At 40.7% G+C, this 21,576-nt stretch overlaps 1 protein-coding gene and 1 pseudogene across 1 annotated transcript in view; one reads left to right on the top strand and one right to left on the bottom strand.

Annotated features, from left to right (window-relative positions):
- Positions 1-1,929: 1,929 nt before the first annotated feature.
- Positions 1,930-2,763, bottom strand: LOC144339045 (keratin, type II cytoskeletal 8 pseudogene; annotated as a pseudogene).
- A 2,829-nt stretch (positions 2,764-5,592) lies between these two features.
- Positions 5,593-21,576, top strand: part of KPNA4 (karyopherin subunit alpha 4) — a 63,303-nt gene continuing 47,319 nt past the window's right edge. Inside the window, exon 1 of the mRNA XM_001097222.5 lies at positions 5,593-5,951. Coding sequence (XP_001097222.2) covers positions 5,883-5,951 — 69 coding nt within the window. The 5' untranslated portion in view covers positions 5,593-5,882. The remainder of the gene's footprint in view (positions 5,952-21,576) is intronic.

Here is a 21,576-nt window from a genome sequence, read left to right as displayed (position 1 = left end):
TTGAACCCAGGAGGCAGAGGTTGCAGTGAGCCGAGATCACTGCACTCCAGCCTGGGAAACAGAGTGAAACCCTGTTTCAAAATTAAAAAAAAAAAAATTCCTTCTCTTTTCAGCCAACACTAACTATCCAGCCTTTTGCTCCGGAAATCAAACATAATCTCAGGTATTCCCCCAAACAGTAACAGAGAACCATAGGATCCATATTACAAAGAAAGATTCTATAATCTTCAGTTTAATGCATGTATCATGAGAAGAGTCTAAACTGCTTAACTCACAATTATAATTATTTTTGAGATTGCATTTGATCAACCAAAATCCTGTATAAGTCTTCACAAATCCTTTCACAAATGTCTGTTGCAGAACAGAGTTTCTCTATTCAGAAAGTGACTCAGAGAATTTCATGACACACTGAAAGCAAGTATCTCCATAATATTTTAGACTTTCCCAATACCAAGAGTGATTACAAGTCAGAAGATCATTACCTAACACCAAATAGCCTATTGCAAAACAGGTCTCAGATACAGAATAGGTTTTCTGGTGTTTGGTTATAACAACTATACTTCATATACACAAAAAAGTGTCTTTGTTAAATAGTCTGCGTTAGTCATGAACTAAATGTTTGTGTTCCCCCAAAATTTATGTTGAAATCTTAACCCCCATGTGATGGCGTTAAGGGTGAGGTTTGAGGGAAGTAATTAGGTCATGAGGGTGAGGCCCTCATGAATGGGATTAGTGCCCGTATAAGAGAAATGAGAGCTTGCTTCCTGGCTACTATCCAACATACAAGGATACAATAAGTAGATAGCCATCTCCAAACCGGGAAGTGAATTCTCACCACATACCAGATCTGCCTTAATAATGGACTTCACGTCCTCCCTAACTGTGAGAAGTATTTGTTGTTTAAGCCACTCAGTTTGTGATAATTTATCACATCCCAAATTAAGATAATATTGAAATGGTTATTAATAATTCTGCATTTTACTTCCTTAGTCCAGCAAGTAAAATTGAAACCTCCTAATCAGTTAGATCTACTATATCTTGCTAATTCAATTACCAATCAGCATGTAGAGCTATTACCAACTCCCTGAAGGACTTCTTTGCCAATTTGATAAATTATGTATCTTCTATCTGGGAAGAACCGGAAGTACAGACACTAAACATATAAACTTGGCAAACGAGTAGTGACAATTTCAAGTAATAAATGTAAGCCAATAGACTACCTAAGAATTATAATTAAGGATAATTGTTTAACAAAGTGTGTCACAACTACTTTTAAATACGCAGGGGTTGGCCGGGCGCGGTGGCTCAAGCCTGTAATCCCAGCACTTTGGGAGGCCGAGATGGGCGGATCACGAGGTCAGGAGATCGAGAGACGATCCCGGCTAACACGGTGAAACCCCGTCTCTACTAAAAAAAATACAAAAAAAATAGCCGGGCGAGGTGGCGGGCGCCTGTAGTCCCAGCTACTCGGGAGGCTGAGGCAGGAGAATGGCGTAAACCCGGGAGGCGGAGCTTGCAGTGAGCTGAGATCCGGCCACTGCACTCCAGCCTGGGTGACAGAGCAAGACTCCGTCTCAAAAAAAAAGAAAAAAAAAAATACGCAGGGGTTTTTTCCCTGAAATGTATGTCTGATTTATTCCCTAAACTTTTCACCCCAGAATGAGCATGATACCAAATCAAGAATTTATATTAATAGAAGGAACTCAGTAAACTAGAAGCAATAACGACTCAATCTACAATTTTGTGTGTGTGTGTGTGTGTGTGTGTGTGTGTGTGTGTGTGTTGGATCACCAGGCAGTAAACTCCCCTGCAGGTGGGCTGAGCCTCAGGGGGGTCTCCTGTTCTCTGTGCTCCCCCACACAGCAGCCTCCCTCCCGGAGTCTGTGGCAGCCACAGGAGGAACAGACTAGGAGGGGCTGCCACAGTTGTTCACTTGGGCAGGAAGTCAGAGGACTCGGACACCAGCTTCCCATTGCAGGTCTCTATCTTCTTCACAACCACGGCCCTGGTGGAGCTGGTGCAGCTGAAGGAGCTGGAGTCTGTGCTAGAGCCAAAGCAGGAGCCCAGGCCATAGCTAAGGCCAGGGCTTGTGAGGCCCACATAGGCCAAGTTCAGACCACCTGCATAGCCGCTGGTTGTCTTCGTATGGATACCTATGTTCTGCATCCCAGACTCCAGCCAGCTCTCCTAGCCCTCCAGCAGCTTTCTGTAGGTGGCGATCTCCATGTCCAGGGCCAAGTTGACGTTCCTCAGCTCCTGGTACTCATGCGCTGCAGTGTGGCCTCCAGCTCGGACAGTTTAGCATTGACATCCTTAATGGCCAGCTCCCCACGCTGCTCAGCATCTGTGACAGTGGCCTCCAGGGAAGCCCTCTGGCCTTTGAGGCCCTCAATCTCAGCCCGGAGCTGGCTGATATTCTGGTTCATCTTGGAGATCTCAGTCTTTGTATGCCGCAGGTCATCCCCGTGCCTCCTAGCCAGCATCTGTAGCTCCAAATACTTGATCTGGTACGTGCTCTCAGCCTCAGCCCAACTGCGGTTGGCAACCTCCTCGTGCTGCGTCTTGACCTCAACAACGATGCTGTCCATGTCCAGGGAGCAGCTGTTGTCCACGGATAGCACCACAGACATGTTGGAGATTTGGGACTGCAGCTCCTGGATCGCCACTTCATACAGTCGGCCCTTCCAGATGAGACTCCAGCTCTACCTTGTTCATGTAAGTTTCATCTACATCCTTCTTGATGAGGACAAATTCATTCTCCATCTCTGTACACTTATGGATCTCATCCTCATACTTGTTCCTGAAGTCCTACACCAGCCCCTGCATGTTGCCAAGCTCCGCTTCCAGCTTCAACTTCTCCTGGCTCCAGCTGCTGCCGAAGGTTGTTGATACAGTTCCCGAACATGTTGTCCACGCTGCTTCCAGCCATCTTCGCTGCTGCAGAAGGCTCCACTTGGTCTCCAGCATCTTGTTCTGCTGCTCCAGGAACCATACTTTGTCTATGAAGGAGGCAAACTTGAGGGTCTTGATCTGCTCCTCCTCCTGGGTGTGGACAGCCTGGATGTTGGAGTCCACCTCAGGGTTAAGGGGGCTCAGCAGGCTCTGGTTGACCGTGATGGTGGTGATACCTCCCATGCTGCTGGCCCCACCATAGCCTCTGCCCAGGCCACCCCAGAAGCTTCTGCTCCCCACGAGGGAGAGAAGTTAGAGGAGCTGGTGCAGACACTGGACCCACTCATATAGAGGTGGCTGCTGAAAGCCTGGGCCAAAGGTGGACACCTTATAGGACTTCTGGGTCACCCTGATGGACATGGCGGAGGCAGGCAGGCTGAACCAGGTGGAGATTCCAGAAGGAGTGGAGAAGCTGCTTATTGATCTCAATCCACATTTTTATCAAGAGGTGTTAGCTTGTTTTTCAATTTAAGTGGAGGCCTGTGGCATTTCTGTAATACTTAAAGGCATTTTTTCTGGTTTTCCTGACTCCTACTTTCGGGGCATACGTTCTTGCATTTGACAAATAGTTCCTGAGTACTTATGTGCCAAGTACTATTAGGTGCTGGGTATACAGTAGTGAACAAAACAACTATGCTTCTTAACTTCAGAGAGCTTACTGTCTAGGGAGGAAGACAGATTTTAGATAAACAAATAAAATCATAAATTGCGGTTATTTCCTATTTGTATTGCATCTTTCTGAGTTGGTAACTAATTGCAACCCTTTTTTAGGAGTCTTCTGCAGAGAGAAAACTCGGGTTGTTGTTTAATCATCAGAGACACTCAGTTGTAGCTGGAGACACGAAGACATGTAACGGACACTTCTATAAACTTCATCATGAAAGCTACCATGACATGTATTCCAAGAAGTAACAAAATGTTCATCTATTGATACGTTGACAAGGTAACTTTTATTCATAGGGTGGGAATTCGCTGGTAATTTGTTTTCTTGAACACTGCTTATGATAAAATCCATGATGGCACAAAATACACACATACTCCAGCTTTTCAAGTGAATTTTCTTATCCTAAACACATTTTGAAAAACATCAGTGCTCTGGTATGCAAATACAATGTTACTTCAATTAAATGACTCTTTGAGGAATAACATTTTATAATGAACATCATCATTTGTATTTAAGATCTGTTCTAAATTTATATTCAAGTTAACCTTCAGTGTGAGTTATTCCCAGGCACAGCTTCTGTTGTCCATAGCCCAGTTGATGGTCTATAAAGTATTGACGACTTTAAAGGTACTACTCTGCTTCCTAAGTTTTTACTTTCCTTTCCCCCACTACAATATCCTCTCCAAAGTGATTCCTAAAGTACTCCGGCTCTTTTCATTACCTCTCCCCCAAAGGAAACTCAGTTGTTCACATCTGTTAAACCCACTGACTTCTTCCATTTTAACTTAAAAAAAAATTCCCCTCTGTTGGCTTTAAAAGTGTTTCCCTAAGAAACATATGCATTTTAAACATTTATCTCTGCACGTTGTTCTGCTCAAAAAATACACTAGAAAGGACCGGGAGTCAACGATTCTGAAGGAGTTTGTATCAGGGTCTCTTCTCCCTGCCTAGCCAAGTTTAAACACACCCAACGCCTCGATTCCTTGCTTCCGACCAGAGTTGCTGCTTTACATATCCCTGGACATTTGAGATGTTATTCGTTGATATTTCAATATATTTTAAGATAATTTTCCATTTCTGTTTTGTGAAATTTTTGAATACGTTCTTTTGTATCTCGTGTCATTTCTGCCTCTGGTAATGTTGTTGTCCCTGGTATCCCTGGAATTCATTTCCTTTCTCAACAGACAATATTCCCTGTCAGCTGCCACGGGCTCCGCCCTCCAGAAGTTCATACTTTGTGGTCAAGCAGCTTCTTTAACTTTCTAAGACGAATTACCTAGGAAGTGCTATTGTCCAAGGATCACCAGCTCTGCCTAAATTCCTACCTGTTGCGGGCGCTTAGTCACAGAAGATAAATCAGATACGTCTACTGGGCCCTTTCCTTTTCCACCCAGCGTTCCTGTCGCTTTCCGCTGAGCCTCCTCAACTCACGTCATCCCTGCAGGTCCTGGCCCCCAGACTCGACCCTGGACGGCAGGGAGCCCCAGCCCGGGAACGGAGCTGCGAGCGTCCGACCTGGGAAAGAGCGAAGCTCAGATCTCTCTGCAAAGCGAACAGAGAGCGCAAGGAATGCCCAGGAAGACAGGGCGCGCCCGGGGAGAGAAGAACGTTACTTTAACGCAGTCTCGACCCTGGACCCCTGCATCTAGGGCTTCCCGGACGAGTGATGCAAAACAACTCGCCCTGCTGCGTTCCCCGGCCTCTCCTTCCCCTTGCTGGTTTCCCCTGAAGTGTACTTCTCTGTCGCTTCCTCCCCATCTCTCCGAAGGCACGTGGTCCTTCCCTGCCTACCCCAGCCGCACCCCTCCCGGCCCCGAGCCGGCTCCTCCCAGCGTCGTTCGCTTCCCCTTTCCGTTCGCTCTTTCCGCCCCGGCTCTCCATCGCCCCTTCCCATTGGTCGAACGCACCGGAGCCTGGTTGGCCAATGGGCGAGCTGGGCTGGAGGCGATGGGCGTGGCCGCAGCTCCGGGGCCCTCAGATCGAGGCTGCCTCCCCCTCTCAGCCGGCAGCACATTCCGCCGCCGTTGCCGCCGCCCGGCCCCACAGTTGTCTTTGCCGGAGCTGCAGTCGCGCTGGGGTTAGGGCGGGGGGGCGGGCGGGGAGAGGAGAAGGCCGCGGCGGAGGCAGGTGAGAGGAGGAAGGAAGCGGCGGCGCGGCGAGCACAGCAGCTCAGGCGGCGACCCGGTTCCTGGGAGTGTCGGTGCGGCGCGGTGGTTGGGGCGGATCCCGCGGGGCCCGGGCGGGGGAAGGAGTCACCGGCCCGGCCATGGCGGACAACGAGAAACTGGACAACCAACGGCTCAAGAATTTCAAGAACAAAGGCCGCGACTTGGAGGTAAACTGCTGGACGACGCCGGAGGGGTGGGGGCCGTGGGCCTGGGGCCGGTCTCCGCCGGGACCCCGAGTGTGGGGAGTAGGGGCGGGAGCCGCCTCCGGGCCTCGGGGAATGGCGCTGGGGGCCGGCCCGTCCGTGACGCCTCTGCTAGCGCGCCGGGAAGTTTATGTCGGGCCTGCTCCGCCTCCGCCGGGGAGCGAGGTGCCCGGGTACGGCCGGCGCGGCCTAGGCCTGCCCGGCAGAGCCGGCCCGGTGCGGGTGCGAGGGGTCGGGCCGCGCGGCGGGGAGGCCGGGCGCGGCGCGTGCGGAGGAGGCGTGCGTGTGCGGTCGGCGCTGCCCGGCCCGGGCCGCGGCCCTCCCTGGCAGCGGCGGAGATTCCGGCTCTCGCTCGGGCACCGACGTCTGGCGCTGCGGGAAGGAGGGCGGTGGGGGTGGGAGGGTGAGCGTGTGGCGACCGAGTGGGGCTCTGAACTTCCTCAGCGAGGCCTGAGGCGTCTCCACTTAAAGGCATTTTTTCTGGTCTTCCCGACTCCCGCTTTACCCCTGCCTCCCCCCAATATCCAAACTACAGGACAACTTCTCCGTTGAAAAAAACACCCCCGGCGTGAGAGGCCATCCTGGTGATGCTAACAGTGCCTTCCAGCGGCCTGTGTTTTACTCTGGATATAGCTGATTCAAGATGTGGCTCACGGTGTGCCCTCTTCCAGGCAAAGGATACCCCTTATTTCAGCTTGTCCACAAATCTCTTTACCCCCTCCTGAGAGGAGACCACCAGCTGCATTCTTACATATAAAGTCCAAAGGGTTATACAAAGCTGTCATCCTCTAGTCTACAGTATCCTTTCCCTCCACCTGCTGGTGGTGGTAGTGGGGGATGGGGTGGGCTAGGGAATGGCACCATCACGTTTGATTATTTAAAAAAGAAAAAAAAAAATCATTGTCTTAGATACAGCTGCTCCCCAGATTGTCTACATGGGGCGTATGGTTTAAATACATGCATTCACACACGCATACCCACACACCCCACTGAGATTTTTGATAGAAGACTTCTTCCCTTCAGCTTTAATAGTTTAGATAAATAGATTTATTTTAATACTTCCCTTCTGCATCTTAATCACGAGTTTAGCTTTTAGGGAAAGTGGTCAAGCAGTATTTTTTATGTTGTTCCTCGGTATGTTTTCGTAATGAAATCTTCAACTTCCCATGACATTTCTGAACTTGAGCGTTTGCTTGACTGAAATATTTTTTGGGCTTTTTACAAAGCTGTTAATATTATCTTTAAAGTAGTTTATGCGTTTTAGTGGGTTTCATAATTTGAGGGAGTACTAAGTGTCCAGGGCTGTTAATTCTGTGGTTCTTTTAAGGTTAACATATTACCGTTGTGATCCCTTTTTTAATACAAAGATGTCACATCTTTATTGAGATAATTCGCATGCTATAAAAATGAGCTGCTTAAATAACAATGATTTTTCAGTAAATTTACTTGTGGTGGTGAAAATGTTTTTTACTAATATGAATACTTAGAATGAGAAAAAAATCACAAATGATAAAACTTAAAAACTGATAATTACCACAAAATTACAGAATCCAGAAAAAGAGCAATTAGGTGCTTGACAGATCCCTGTAACCCTTTTTTCCTCTACATTTCTGGCTTCATTTTTCTAGCAGCTTCATTGAAATGTAATTCACATGGCATACAATTCACCCACTTAAAGTGGCTTTTAGTGTATTCGCAGTTTTGCAGCCATCACCACAATCAATCTTAGAACATTTTCACCACGCCAAAAAGAAACCTGTACTCATTAACAGTCACTCTCCAATTCCCAACTACCCCAGCCCCAGGCAACCAGTTTTTTGTCTTCTTAGATTTGCCTATCCTGGACATTCCATATAAATGGAATTGTACAATTTGTGCTCTTTTGTAACTGACTTCTTTCCCATAGTGTAATGTTTTCAAGGTTTATCCATGTCGTAACAAGAATGTATCAGTGTTTCATTTCTCCTTATGACCTAATGATCCTCCAGCTCATGGATATACCACATTTTATTTATCCGTTCATCAGTTAATGAACATTTTCATTGTTTCCACTTTTTTAGCTATTTTACATAATACTGCTAAGAACATGTTTGTGTGGACGTATGTTTTATTTCTCTTGGCTATATGCCTAGGAATAGAATTGCTAGATCATATGGAAACTGGCGTTCAACCTTTGGTGGAATTGTCAGACTTTCTGAAGTTATCCTTATTTTTTAAATTGATGTTTCCTCCTACCTCATATCTTTTAGCACTTTAGTCAAAATCAGATTAAGTGCTGAGGCTGTATTAGAAGAAGATTGTGATGTGTGACTTTAAAAAAACAAGTATACATTGACATTAACGAGGGTGTTTGTTTGTTTGTTTGTTTAGAAATTCATAGTGCCTTATGGTTGTCCTCTGGTGACTTTAATATCCTTTTGCATACATTAGGGGTAGGAATATTTTCACTTTTCCACCTAAGGAAATAACATATGACTCTAATGGAAAGTCATACTTTGTCCACACTGTGGCTTACTGAAAATCTCATATACTTGTAATGAGATAGAAACATTCTTTTTTATGTTTAGAAAACACTACGGTGGTCTATTTTGTGTATTTGTTACTTACATGTATGCTGCATCTCTCTAAACACTTATCACCCTTTAGATATGGTTACTACATTGCATTACATAATGTATGTAGAATACAGCAAATTCTAAGAAAATAATTGCTTTTTGACTGGGATCTTGTGATGGCATCTATTTCATGGGAAGTCTTTGGAAAGAATTATGGGCCAGTGCTGTCCAGTGAATTTAACTTAATCCAGTACATCCAGAACACCATTGCAACATCTAATTTGTGTAAAATAATTGAGAGGTTTCATATTATTCCTTTCATACGTTCAAAATCCAGTTTGTATTTTACAGTTATGGCATACCTCCAGTTGGACTAGCTGCATTTCAAGTGCTTGATAGCCACATGTGGCTAGTGGCTACCTTACTGGAACAGCCCATGTACGGAGTATAGCATTTAGGGAGAGGTAATTGTAGCATATTTTGATCTAACAGTTTATTTGATTAGAAATGATGAAGAGTACAAAGTCCTAGAGTTTAGTTTAATTTGATCTCTAACTTTGTGTATGACCTTGGGGGAAATCGCTTAGTCTTATGGTTCTTTCATCTGTAAAACTAGAGGTACTTGACATCTGCTTCATGAGTGTTGTGAAGATTAATAGGTAATGTTAGGAAGATGCCTGGCAATTCTCTGAGCGTTTTATCACCTTCAGCTTTTCTGTTTGGGGGGAGGGAAGGGATTTAATAGGATTCAGTATAATTGATTCTCTTACTCCCTTAGTTTCAGTGGCTCTTTTTTCTCTCTGCTTGTATAACTTGTTACATTGAACAAAATAGAAAAAGTTTTTAATACAGAGTCATGTAGTTGCTCATTGAAGGGCAGTTTAGACACACCACATTAGTGATCCTTTTAAAGTTTTAATTTCTGAGTGTTGGAGTTGAAAGTTCATAGATTTCAATCTGATATTTGTTCCTACCATTATGGCTCCTCTAAAATGTGGTCATGTTAAGTTTCTTGAAAGACAAAAAGCATCAAAGAAGGCATATGGGGTTGAGTACCCATTTAAAATAATTTTCAGGAACTATCAGATGATATCCACCATGGCATGGCTGCTTCTTACAGTGTGGTTGAAGATCCCCAGTCTTAGTTTGAGAATAGTAACCATAGAAAAGAGGGTATGCAGTGCAACACAGGAAATGGGTAGTGACCAAACTTGAAATAAAAAATTTGTCAGGATAAAGTAAATTAAGCTCATATAGTTTATGTTTTTTAAAGTAGAGGGGAATTTTCTGGTAGATTTCCTAATAAATCTGCATACTTTTTATGAAAGTTCTGAGTGTCTGGGTTCAAATAGAGCATAAAATATAACTAGATCTTTTAAAAACACAACTTTAAGAAAACAACTTACCCTAAATATAAAAGAATATTAAAATGCTACATAATTAGAAACTTGTGATTATCCACACAAACACAAAATATGAAGTCAGCTTGAACTTTTTTAAAAAAGGTACTTGATTGGCAAGAGTTTAATAAATTGATCAGCTCTTTTGTTGTTTTGAAAGAGCCTTGGTGATTTGTTAAAGTGTACAGAGTGAAAAGCATTGTTAAGGTATTAAGTCTTGTTAACTTTTAGAGACTGATCTCTCTCACCACAAATCTTGGAACATATTTACTATACTTAAAATAACTCCTGTCTAATTTTTCACATAATAGTCCAAGCATGTGACAGTATGAAATATCTGATAGAAATATCGTTAGGAATTAAATGATTGTTTTGGTGCTTCCTGCCAACTTTGCTGGTTTATAAGGTAGCCAGTTTGAGAATTGCTTCATTGATAGTTTTCTTGGAGATACCAAGATGCCCTTATATTTCATAGTCACTAAGTATGTCAAAAGAATATACAAGATTGGGAAGAATTGTAGGAGTGATTTAGATTTTAAAGAATGAAGCTATTTTAGAAAAAAAAAATGCATAGGTAGTTTTTAAACATTGATTTCTAATACCTGATAGTGGTTGTGGGTCCTTAAGATATTTTTTAATGTTTTCTGGAGCAGCATTCATCTATTTGAGGCCTGTAGTGATGAATGAAACAAAAGCATGTCATCAAATTTAACCTTGATCGCTGATTTTGGTACTTACTCGCTGTTTTAGTTTTGGAACAGAAGAAAGAAGTATGACTGAAGGGAACCTTTTAAGCACCCACTGTATATGCTTTTAACTGTATTCACATTTCTCTCAATCTTATAAATATTGAATTTATTTTAAAGAAGAAATTTTAAAGAAGAAACTCTTGTGCTTTTGATTTAATAAGATAACAAAGGGAATGATTTTAATTCAGGTGTGTCAAGAGTCTGTTCTTTTTGCATGTACCATATTTACTCCATTTGACTTTCAGCCTTAGTGCTGGTCTCAAATTTGATGAAAAGGTTTTATGTGAAAGCACTGAGCATAGTCCATGGGGTATAATAGGTATTCAGTAAATGTTTTCTTTTTTTCTCAGAGGGTTCTTTGGAAATTGTGTGTCACTTGTGGACTTTCAAGCACTAGAAAACACTGTTTTCTGTGTTTTTCATTTAGGTTTGGTAAAAGACAGCGTTGGAGTTCTTCCTTTTTCTATAGTTAATATGAGAGCTATCTTTATATTGGCACCTATAAAATAAGGACATTTTTCAAAACCAAAAATACATAGTGAGAAGAATGGCCATGTTGAACCTTTTTTTCAGGTCTTAATGTTTGACTTAAGACAACTGAAATCTCATCTATTTCTGCAGTCAGTCTATTGTGATACATGTTTTGGTCTAAGTGTGTGAAGAATATCCACCTTCACACAGACAGGCAGTTGAAGAAGGAAGGTATGTGTGTTTTCATAGGCTTTTCAGGATAATTGTGGAGATTAAGTGATACTGCACCGTAATTCCACAAGAGGTAATTTCTTAAAGATTAGTTGCAATGTAGAACCTGAAGCCATATGAGTGAAGTTTTCTTACACTGTTACATTAAAATCTATTGGTCTGTCTTGCATTTCAGATGTAACTTTTACCCATCTTTTACTGATGCTTTTTGTAACACCATGCATTGGATTATTTGGAAAACATTATGTCATGAGTTATGCAGATCTTCCAAATGCTAACATATTCTTATTCAATAAAAAAATTCATGATTGTTAACCACACAATTCAGAAAAATCTTAAGTATTGAGAATCTGTCAGGTTCACAGTAGTGGATACAAGTTTTCTAAAATTCTAACTTTCCCTTGGAGGCTCAATTTTTTTTTTCTTTTTTTACCATGCCTCTGGGACAAGTTCAGAGGAAGCTGAAATTTTATCATTAGCAATAAATGCTGTAAATGGTTATCCTTGAAGCCCTAGACTCACTTTGCTCATTTTTGTGAAAACATCTTCCAGCCATGAAGTCTGAATAACCATGATTTGTCTGTCAGTCGTTTTTTCAAGTAAAAATAGTGTTCCATGAAAAAAGTGGCTAGGTCAGTTCACAACTCAGTTGCACAAGTACTTTTTCCTTGAGACAGTCTTCCTTCAGTAGAAGTTGGTATGCTGCAGAAGTGGCTTATATATAATCTCCATTTTTTTCACCAATTAGAAAAGGCCGATGTTTAATAAAAGTAATCATTTTTTACTGTTTCCTCAAGGACATTCTTAAGTGAGCTGACTTTTAAAAATATTTTAGCTGTGAAATACAGTGACTACTGTTGCGCCTTGATGTCATTGCCTTAATTCATTCTGAAGCACCAGCAGTCTTACCTCTGGCATCAATTCAGATGTTAATACAATTTTTTTTTTTAAGTATTAGTAGTATCATTAGGAAAATAGTTTTGACCCTGTCTACTCTATGTAAAGGTCTCAGAACCCACATAGGGGCCCATGGACCATACTTCGAGTACCACTCTCTTGGTTTATCATTGCTTCTTTTGCACATGAGTGTCACTTTTAATTAATACAGGCTCTTACAAGGCCTTATAGTGTAGGGGTTAAAGGAACATGGACTGTGGAGTCACTTAGGTCTGGGTTTGAACTCCGGTTTCTCCACTTAATAATTACGGAGGCTAACTTAATTCTCTCTAAGCCTTTGAAATGCTTAACAGTGCCTAGCATAAAGTACATGCAGAATAAATGGAACCTCTTACTATTTCTGCCAACTTACGTAGTCACACATTGCATCCAAGTAAACCCCTGTGTTCCATATCAAAATAACATTTTTCTTACAAAATTCCTCTTGTACCTCTATGTGCCATAATCCAAACCACATCACACAAATTGGGGAAGGCTTCCTATTCCCCTTATTTAACAGTCACCTGAAAGCCTGCTTTCTCCCACATACTTCAGCCGAATTGTCACGTATGTACTAGTTTATGACTTCATTTCTTTAATCCTATGTTGTAAGTGGGTTACTAAATGCTTTATGTAGATTTTGTAACTGTTTTCTCAAAAGATTGTAAATATAATCAGAAAATAACTATAATTCACACTACTTAGCACCCAGAATGAAAATGATTTAAGGTCATAGATACTTGTTGGTAATGCAAGATTAAGTTGATTATTAAAGATGCTAAACTTTGCCAGGCAGTGTCTCATGCCTGTAATTCCATTGCTTTAGGAGGCTGAGGCGGGAAGATTGCTTGAGGCCGGGAGTTTGAGACCATCCTAGGCAATATAATGAGACGTTGTCTCTACAAAAAATAAAAATAAAAAATTTAGCTGGGCATGGTGGCACACACCTGTAGTCGTGCCTATTTACGACGCTGAGGCAGGAGGATTGCTTGAGCCCAGGAAGTGGAGGCTGCAACGAACTGTGACCATGCCACTGCACTCCCACCTGGGTGACAAGAATGAGATCTCATCTCAGATAGATAGAAATTTTTAAATGCTGACTTATTTTCTATTGTTGTCTATTCACTATTTGGACAAAATTTGGTCACCTGTCATTTTTTCCCTAAATTTTTATTTACTTTAAACTTAATGTAAATTATGTTTTAATTAATGATGTATTTTGACAAACTTGGAATTTTATGAATTTTTTTACTAACAAAAGTCGGAATCCTAAGATAGTGTGTTTTTTACTAGTTCAGTATGGAATTGTCTAATATTAGAAGGTGAATCATACAGTCTATCTCAATGTCCTGTTCTTTAATGAAAACTTTAGTTTGCACATATCTACTCTTTATGTTTTTTAAAGTATGTCTTTCTGGACCCTTGAGGTAGGTGTTACATAAATTTATTCAGTTGAGTAGTTTTATCCTGAAAGATCAAATTAAGTGGTCTCTGCTTGGTTGTATTAAATGGCCCTGTCCTGTTCGCCACCTATTCTGTCTTTTCACTGACTTTTTAGCCACTTTAAGCTGTTACTGGTTCAGAAAAACAAGCAAGATAATACCTTAAGGTTTTCAAATAATTGTTACATCACTCCTGGTTCTTTAGTAGGTATGAAACCCAAATATTTTCCATCTCTCTTTAAAGTGGTGCAGAGGGTTTGGTTCCTTGAGGCTGGGAGTTTTAGACCATCCCAGCCAGTATAGTGAGACCTTGTCTCTACAAAAAATAAAAAATTTAGCTGGGTGTGGTGGCACACACCTGTCATCCTACCTATTTAGGGTAGGTTTGGTTCCTTATTTCACTTTTGAATATTATGTGGAGATGTTCATTTTTTTACAGATATATCTATAGAATTGGGTTCATTGTTGATCAGCTGTTATCAAACACCTTAAATTTGTTCACATTTTTTCTCTTAATGTCGTGAATAATTTTTCCCAATTTCCTTTTTATTCTCCAGCTTTAAAACAATGACAGTACAGGTTCAACGTCCAAATCCAAAAATCTGAAATCCACAATGCTCCAAAATCTGAAACTTTAAACACCTACGTGATGCTTAAAGGAAATGCTTATTGGAGCATACCAGATTTTGGATTAGGGATGCTCAATCTCTAAGTATTATGCAGACATTCTAAAATCCACAAAAATCCAAAATCTGAAACACCTGTGTTCCCAAGCATTTCACATAAGGGATACTCAGGGATGAAAAGCTTAATTAAGACCAATAAACAAATAAAAAATAGGATCCATCTCAGTCATTAGGGAAACACAGCTCTAAAGCATAATGAGATACCACTTCACACCCACTAGCATGGCAGTATATAAAAAGATAGAGAATAACAGGTGTTGGTGAGGATGTGGAGAAAGTGGAACCCTCATACATGCCTGATGGGAATGTAAAACGGTACGGCTGCTTTGGAATGCAGTTTGGCAATTCCTCAAAAAGTTAAACAGTTAACATGTGACCCAGCAGTTCTAATTAGATATAAATCCAGGAGAATTGAAAACATATGTCTGCACAAAAACTTGTAAATGAGTGTCCATAGCAGCATTATCCATAACAGCTAAAAGAAGGAAACAACCTGGCTGGGCGCGGTGGTTCACACCTGTAATCCCAGTACTTTGGGAGGCCAAGGCGGTCCGGCTCACTGAGGTCAGGAGTTGGGAGACCAGCATGACCAACATGGAGAAGCCCCATCTCTACTAAAAATACAAAATTAGCCAGGCGTGGTGGCGCATGCCTGTAATCCCAGCTACCTGGGTGGCTGAGGCAGGAGAATCGCTTGAACCCGGGAGGTAGAGGTTTTGGTGAGCTGAGATCAGGCCATTGCACTCCAGCCTGGGCAACAAAAGCAAAACTCCATCTAAAAAAATAATAATAATTAAAAATAAATAAATAAATAAAAGAAGGAAACAACCCAAATACCCGTTAACTGATGAATGCATAAACTAAGTATGGTATATACATACAATGGAGTATTGTTCCACTATAAAATGAAGTATAATAGTTCACCCTTAGCTGCAGTTTCAGTTACCTGCAGTCAACTGTGATCAGAAACTAGGTGAATACGATACAATAAGATACTAGTATTTAGAGAGAAAGAGATCCCACATTCACAATTTTTTTACGGTATATTGTTGTAATTGTTTCATTTTATTAGTAGTTATTAATCTCTTACTGTGCCTAATTGGTAAAGTAAGTTTTATCATAGATATGTAGGCATAGGAAAAAACATACTACATGTAGAGTTCAGTACTATCTGCAGCTTCAGGCATCTACCGGGGTCTTGGAACACATCCTGTGCAGATAAGGGGGGGACTATTGTACTGACACATGCAATGGTATGGATGGACCTTGAAAACATTATACTGCCTGAAAGAAGGTAGTCACAAAAGATCACATTCTATAATTCCAATTATATTTGAGAGGGTATAGTAAATAAGTAAATAAGTAAAATAAAAAACTCTTTTTCCTACACTGTCCTTTCACACAGTCACTCAACACAACACTTCTAACACCAGATATATGGGGTTTTTCCCCACACACCAACTAAGTAGTCAGTTTTGCAATGGGCACCTGCTAGGTATCCACTGATTCAATTTAATTCTGACACTGTCTACCTGGAGATAATATCAGATTTCAGGTAGAGAGCTCAGTCCCATGGGAGTGTCCCCCACTTCAGATGGAATCACAAGCACAGGTTAAGGCTTGTGCCTCTGACTGACTGGCTATAACATAGAGTTCACACTACCTGCTCCTTGGGTTCAATTAGCTTGCTAGAATGGCTCACAGAACTCAGGGAAACACTTTCCTTATGTTTACTGATTTTTTTTTTTAATAAACGATATTACAAAGGATACAGATGAACAGCCAGATGTGGTATGCGGGAAGGGGCACTGAGTTTTCGTGCTGTCTAGGCACCAGCGTGTGTTGAGCTATCCACAAGTTCTCAGAACCCAATTATTTTGAGTTTTTATGGAAACTTCATTGGGCATGATTGATTAAATCATTAACAATTGGTGATCAGCTTAACCTTCAGCCCCTTTTCCCTCCCCAGAGGTTGGAGGGTGGCGCTGAAAGTGCCAATTTTCTAGTCATGTCTTGGTCTTTCCAGTGATCACACCTCATTCTGAAACTATCTAGGGCCCCCCAGGAACCAGTCATCTCATTAGCCTTCAAAAGACGCTCATCACTGCATAGATTTTAAGGATTTTAGAAGTTGTATATCTGGAAATGGGATGAAGACCAAATATTTAACAGTATCACAATATGAAATGTCCAGGATAGTGAAGTCCATAGAGACAGAAAATAAATTAGTGGTTGCCAGGGGTTGGGACAGAGGGAAAAGGGGGAATGATTGCTTGTGGGTGTGGGGCTGATTTTTGTGATGTTGAAAGTCATCTGGAGTTAGATGATGGTGGTTAATGCACAACTTTGTGAATGTACTAAAATAACTGAATTGTATACTTTAAATGGGTGAACTATATGGTATGTGAATTATATCTCAATAAAGATGTTATATTAATATTTAAAATGACAATAGAAAACGTAAGAGATGAGTGGAAGTTGTGAAACTTTCCACTGTTTGGGGGTCACAGTTGAACTCTAAGCAGCTCTTTTTCACTGACTTTCCCTTCTACCCTTCCTTGTATTGAATTCATTTGTTAAGCAAATGTTTATTCAGCATCTGTATTGGAGCTTCTGTTGGAGGTTCTGCACAACATAGGCTGAGTTCCTATTCTCATGAAGTTTACATTCTAACAGGTCCAAATCTCTAAGATCTCTCGGTCAGCCTTAAGCTGACACTATGGGTATATTCAGTCAGTATGAGCTAGATTCCTTATGTTTCTTTCCTAAACTCAAATTTACAGTGAGTACTATACCTTAATTTTGAAGAGAAAGAAAAGCCTAAATGTTTTGTGTCTGATATCTCCTTGAGATTTATGCAAAAGCTTAGTTTTTAACATGGGAACACCTAGGATTGTATCTCTTTAGCTATTTGCCATTAGGAAAATTTAATAATAATTTTTTTCAGCCTCCATTTCTGCATCTGTAGAATTAAAATCCTATCTTAGTGGGGACTTGTTTTGAATTAGGCTTTTAAGAATGCAAGGAACACATCCTTATTCAGACTAGGTCAAGTAGGATGGGATGTTAGGAAAGTTCAGGGACCAGTTCTCATATTATCCAAGACATGTCAGGTAGGATTGTTTAGATGGTAGGTGTTGATGGATCTTCAGAGTTCTGCTCTGCCAGCTGCTAAGTCAGCTACTAAGTTTTATTTTCCCTAGCTACTGACTGTCTTAGTCTTTATGTAATTCTATGTTAAATTACTAAGATAGATAATCTGACTGAGCTAATAAGCTGTGCCCAAGCTGAAGCAGATTGTTTTTACTACTGGCCTGTTTATGGATTGGCTCTTCCCGAGTCAGGTGCTTTCTTCCCAACTCCCACTACCAGTCTTCTGTGATGTGAGGAGTATGGGGCTATCACATGAGAAGTAACATCATTTGACTGCTTCTTCAGGAGCACCCCTGGAAAGAGCAGTTTCTTTTAGACAGGGTTGTAAATATGACATTACTTTAGCTAATGTCCACCTCCGTTCTTACTTTCCTGTTAACTTTCTACTCACTGTCATAATCTGAGGCAAATCGTTATTGTCTCATCTCCAGAGTGGTTACCTTGTTTTTTAAAAATAATAATAATGAAGTAAATGAATTCTCACCTCTCCTGCTTCATTAGCTTCTCACCACATTGAGCTTCCATACTCCTTACTGAGACCTCCAAGGCCATACCATATTTGGTCCTTGTCTACTTCTCCTCCCTCTCATTCTACTGTCTCCCTTAGTTACTTGTAGTGTCATTCATTCATCTTCTTTTAATTCCACTAACACATCAGTGGTGTTTTCCTCTGCTGCTCTGTCTGTGAGAATGCTTTCTCTGCCCCTCCTGTTCCTTTCTCTTCCCTTCATTTACATGGTTATTTCTCATCCTTTGAATCTCAGCTTCAAAGTCATTTACTCACAGAGGCCATCCCCTTGTTTCCTTAAGAGCACTGATGATAATTTGTGTGTTTACTCAATGTTAGTTTCTCCCATCAGACTATAAGCTCCCTGAAACTTAATCTATTTTGTATACCACTATATTCTTAAGTCTCATCACAGAGCCTGGTATATAGTCAGCATTTAAGTAACTATTTGAGGGAATTAAATGAAAAATTTTTTAAAAGAAAACAGGAGTGTACTCTGATTAGAATTAGTAACTAAATTAGAATTTTTATTTTTAAGGTTATCTTATGTATTCTTATATAAATTTATGGAGAACAAGTGCAATTTTGTTACATGTATAGACTGCATAGTGATGAGGTCAGAATTTTTAGGTCAATTCTTTCTTTCTCTTGATAGAAGTAATGCATGATCATTTTAAAAATAATTTTTGGAAAAATTAAAATAATCTTTCATATTCTCACTACTGTTAGTCTTTTGGATTGTTTCCTTTTTCATGTGTACATTTTTTCAAACATATTTGAACTTAATTTGAATTCTCATGAGAGTAACTCATGTTAGAATACAGCAAAGATTTTCATCCTTGGCACTATTGACATTTTGGGCCAGATAATTTGTCGGGGGTGGGGGAGTGTCCTGTGCACTGTCGGATGTTTAGCATCATCTGTGGCCTCTACTTACTAGATGTCAGTAGCACATCCCACCCTCCTAGTTGTGACAACCAAGAATAGTCTTCAGAAATTGCCAAATATCCCTTGTGTGGCAAACTCACCCCAGATGAGAACCATTAGAATGCAGTTACTTTGGTAAACTTCCCAGAACATCATTGCTATTTTCACTTCTCCACCCAGAAACCTTCAATGGCTTCCTATTATCTCTAAGAGGCACTGAGAAGTTCTTAATTAGCTAGGCATTTCAGGCTCTCAATTTGGGTTAACAGGTATTTGAGTGTTTACTGCATAAATGCTAGTAAAGTGAAATTACTTGTCCAAATTCTTACCTTTTTAGTTGATAACTCCCCCATCCAACTAACTTCATCTCTGACTCTCTACTTCAGGCTAGTGAACCCACCTCACGTTTAACATTCAGTTCTGCTTTTTCTATATTTGCTTTTGCTGGGTCTCTCCTGGAAACACCTTCTAGTCTCCCCTTTACCTTGCCATTTCTTATTTATGCTTCCAGGTTGAACTTAAACCTCCACAACTCAGTTAAGTTTTCACTAATCACATCAATTCATATGAATCTTCCCTTTACTGAACTCTTAGAGCAGTTATTTATGTACCTATATTTGGGTATTTTCTCCTGTAAGACAATGTTTTTACTTTTCATATGTTTTTGTAGAGAAAAGAGTATTGCAAAAGGATATGTATGGCTTTGTATGCCAACAACTTGGATAACCTAGATGAAATGGATAAATTCCTAAAACACATAACTTGTCAATACTGAATCATGAAGTAGTAAATCTGACTAGACCTGTAAGTAGTAAGGAGATTGAAACAGTAATTTTAAAATCTCCCAACAAACAAAAGCCCAGGATCATTGGCTTCACTGGTGAATTCTACCAAACATTTAAAGAAGAATTGATACCAGTCCTGCTCAGACTCTTTCAAAAAATGGAAGAGTTCCAAACTCAAGGCCAGCCCTACTCTGATACTAAAACCAGAGAAAGACATTATAAGAAAACAAAACTACAGGCCAGTATCCTGGAGGAAAATGGTTGCAAAAATCCTAACAGAATACTAGTGCACCAAATCCATTAGCACATTAAAAGGATCACATACCATGACCAAGTGGAATTTATGCCTGGGGTGCAAGGATGGTTCAACATATGAAAATCAGTATGATACCCCACATTAACTGACTGAAGGACAAAAATGACACCGTCATACCAGTTGATGAAGGAAAAGTTCAGTGCCAAACTTTGACAAACTTCAGTGCCCTTTCATGGTAAAAACACTCAAACTAGGAATAGAAGGAAATTATCTCAACATAATAAGGGCCATATATGAAAAGCCCACAGCAAACAACATATTTAATGATGAAAAACTGAAAGCTTTTCCTGTAAGATCAGAAATAAGGCAGTGGCAGTGTGTGCTGGTTCATGCATATAATTCCAGTGCTTTGGAAGGAGGCCTACGTGGGAGGATCACTTGAGCCCAGGAGTTCGAGAGCAGCCTGGGCAATATAGCAAGACCCTGTCTCTACAAAGAAGAAATAAAAACTATCCAAGAATGCTGGCATGCACATGGAGTCCCAGCTACTCAGAAGGCTGAGGAGGGAAGATTGCTTGAGCCCAGGATTTTGAGACTGAAATGACTGCCACTGCACTGCAGCCTGGGCAACAGAGTAAGACTCTTTCAAAACAAACAAGGATGCTCACCCTTGGCACTTCTCTTCAACATAGTACTGAAAACGCTAGCTAGAGCAGTTGGGCAAGAAAAAGAAATGAAAGACATCCAAATCTATAACAAAGGTGTAAAATTATCTCTGTTCACAGATGACACAATCACACTGAAGATTCCACAAAAATGGTTAGAACTAATAAATTCAGCAAAGTTGCAGGATACAAAATCAACATAGAAAACAGCTGTGTTTCTATACACTAACAGTGGACAATCTGAAAAGGGAATTAAGAAAATCTCATTTCCAATAGTGTCAAAAAAAAAAACTTAGGAATAAACCTAACCAAATAAAGGCTTGTATGCAAAACATTGCCGAAAGAAATAAACACAAACGGAAAAAAATCCAATGTTGATGGAAAACTTAATATTGTTAAAATGTCCATGATAACCCAAAGCAGTCTAAATATTCCATTGCAAGCTCTATCAAAATCATGGCAGCATTTTTTACAGAAATAGAAAAGCAGCCTTAAAATTCATAAGGTACCACAAGGACTCTGAATATCTAAAACAATCTTTAGAAAGAAGAGGCCTGGAGACCTCATGCTTCCAGACTGAAAGACATATTACAGAGCTACTGTAGTCAAGTCAGTATGGTACTGGCATAAAGACATAAACAGTGGAACAGAATAGAGAGCCCAGAAATAAACCACTGCATATTCAGGCAAATGATCTTCAACAAACACACCAAGACTACACATTGGAGAAAGGATAGTCCTTTAACAAATGGTGCCGGGAAAACTTGATATCCACCATGCAAAAGACTGAAATTGGACCCTTGTACTACATACAAAAATCAACTC

This window comes from Macaca mulatta, chromosome 2 (genome assembly GCF_049350105.2).
Source record: "Macaca mulatta isolate MMU2019108-1 chromosome 2, T2T-MMU8v2.0, whole genome shotgun sequence".
NCBI lineage: Eukaryota > Metazoa > Chordata > Mammalia > Primates > Cercopithecidae > Macaca > Macaca mulatta.
The sequence above is the reverse complement of the archived record's forward strand: the minus strand, read 5'-3'. Positions and strand labels throughout refer to the sequence as shown.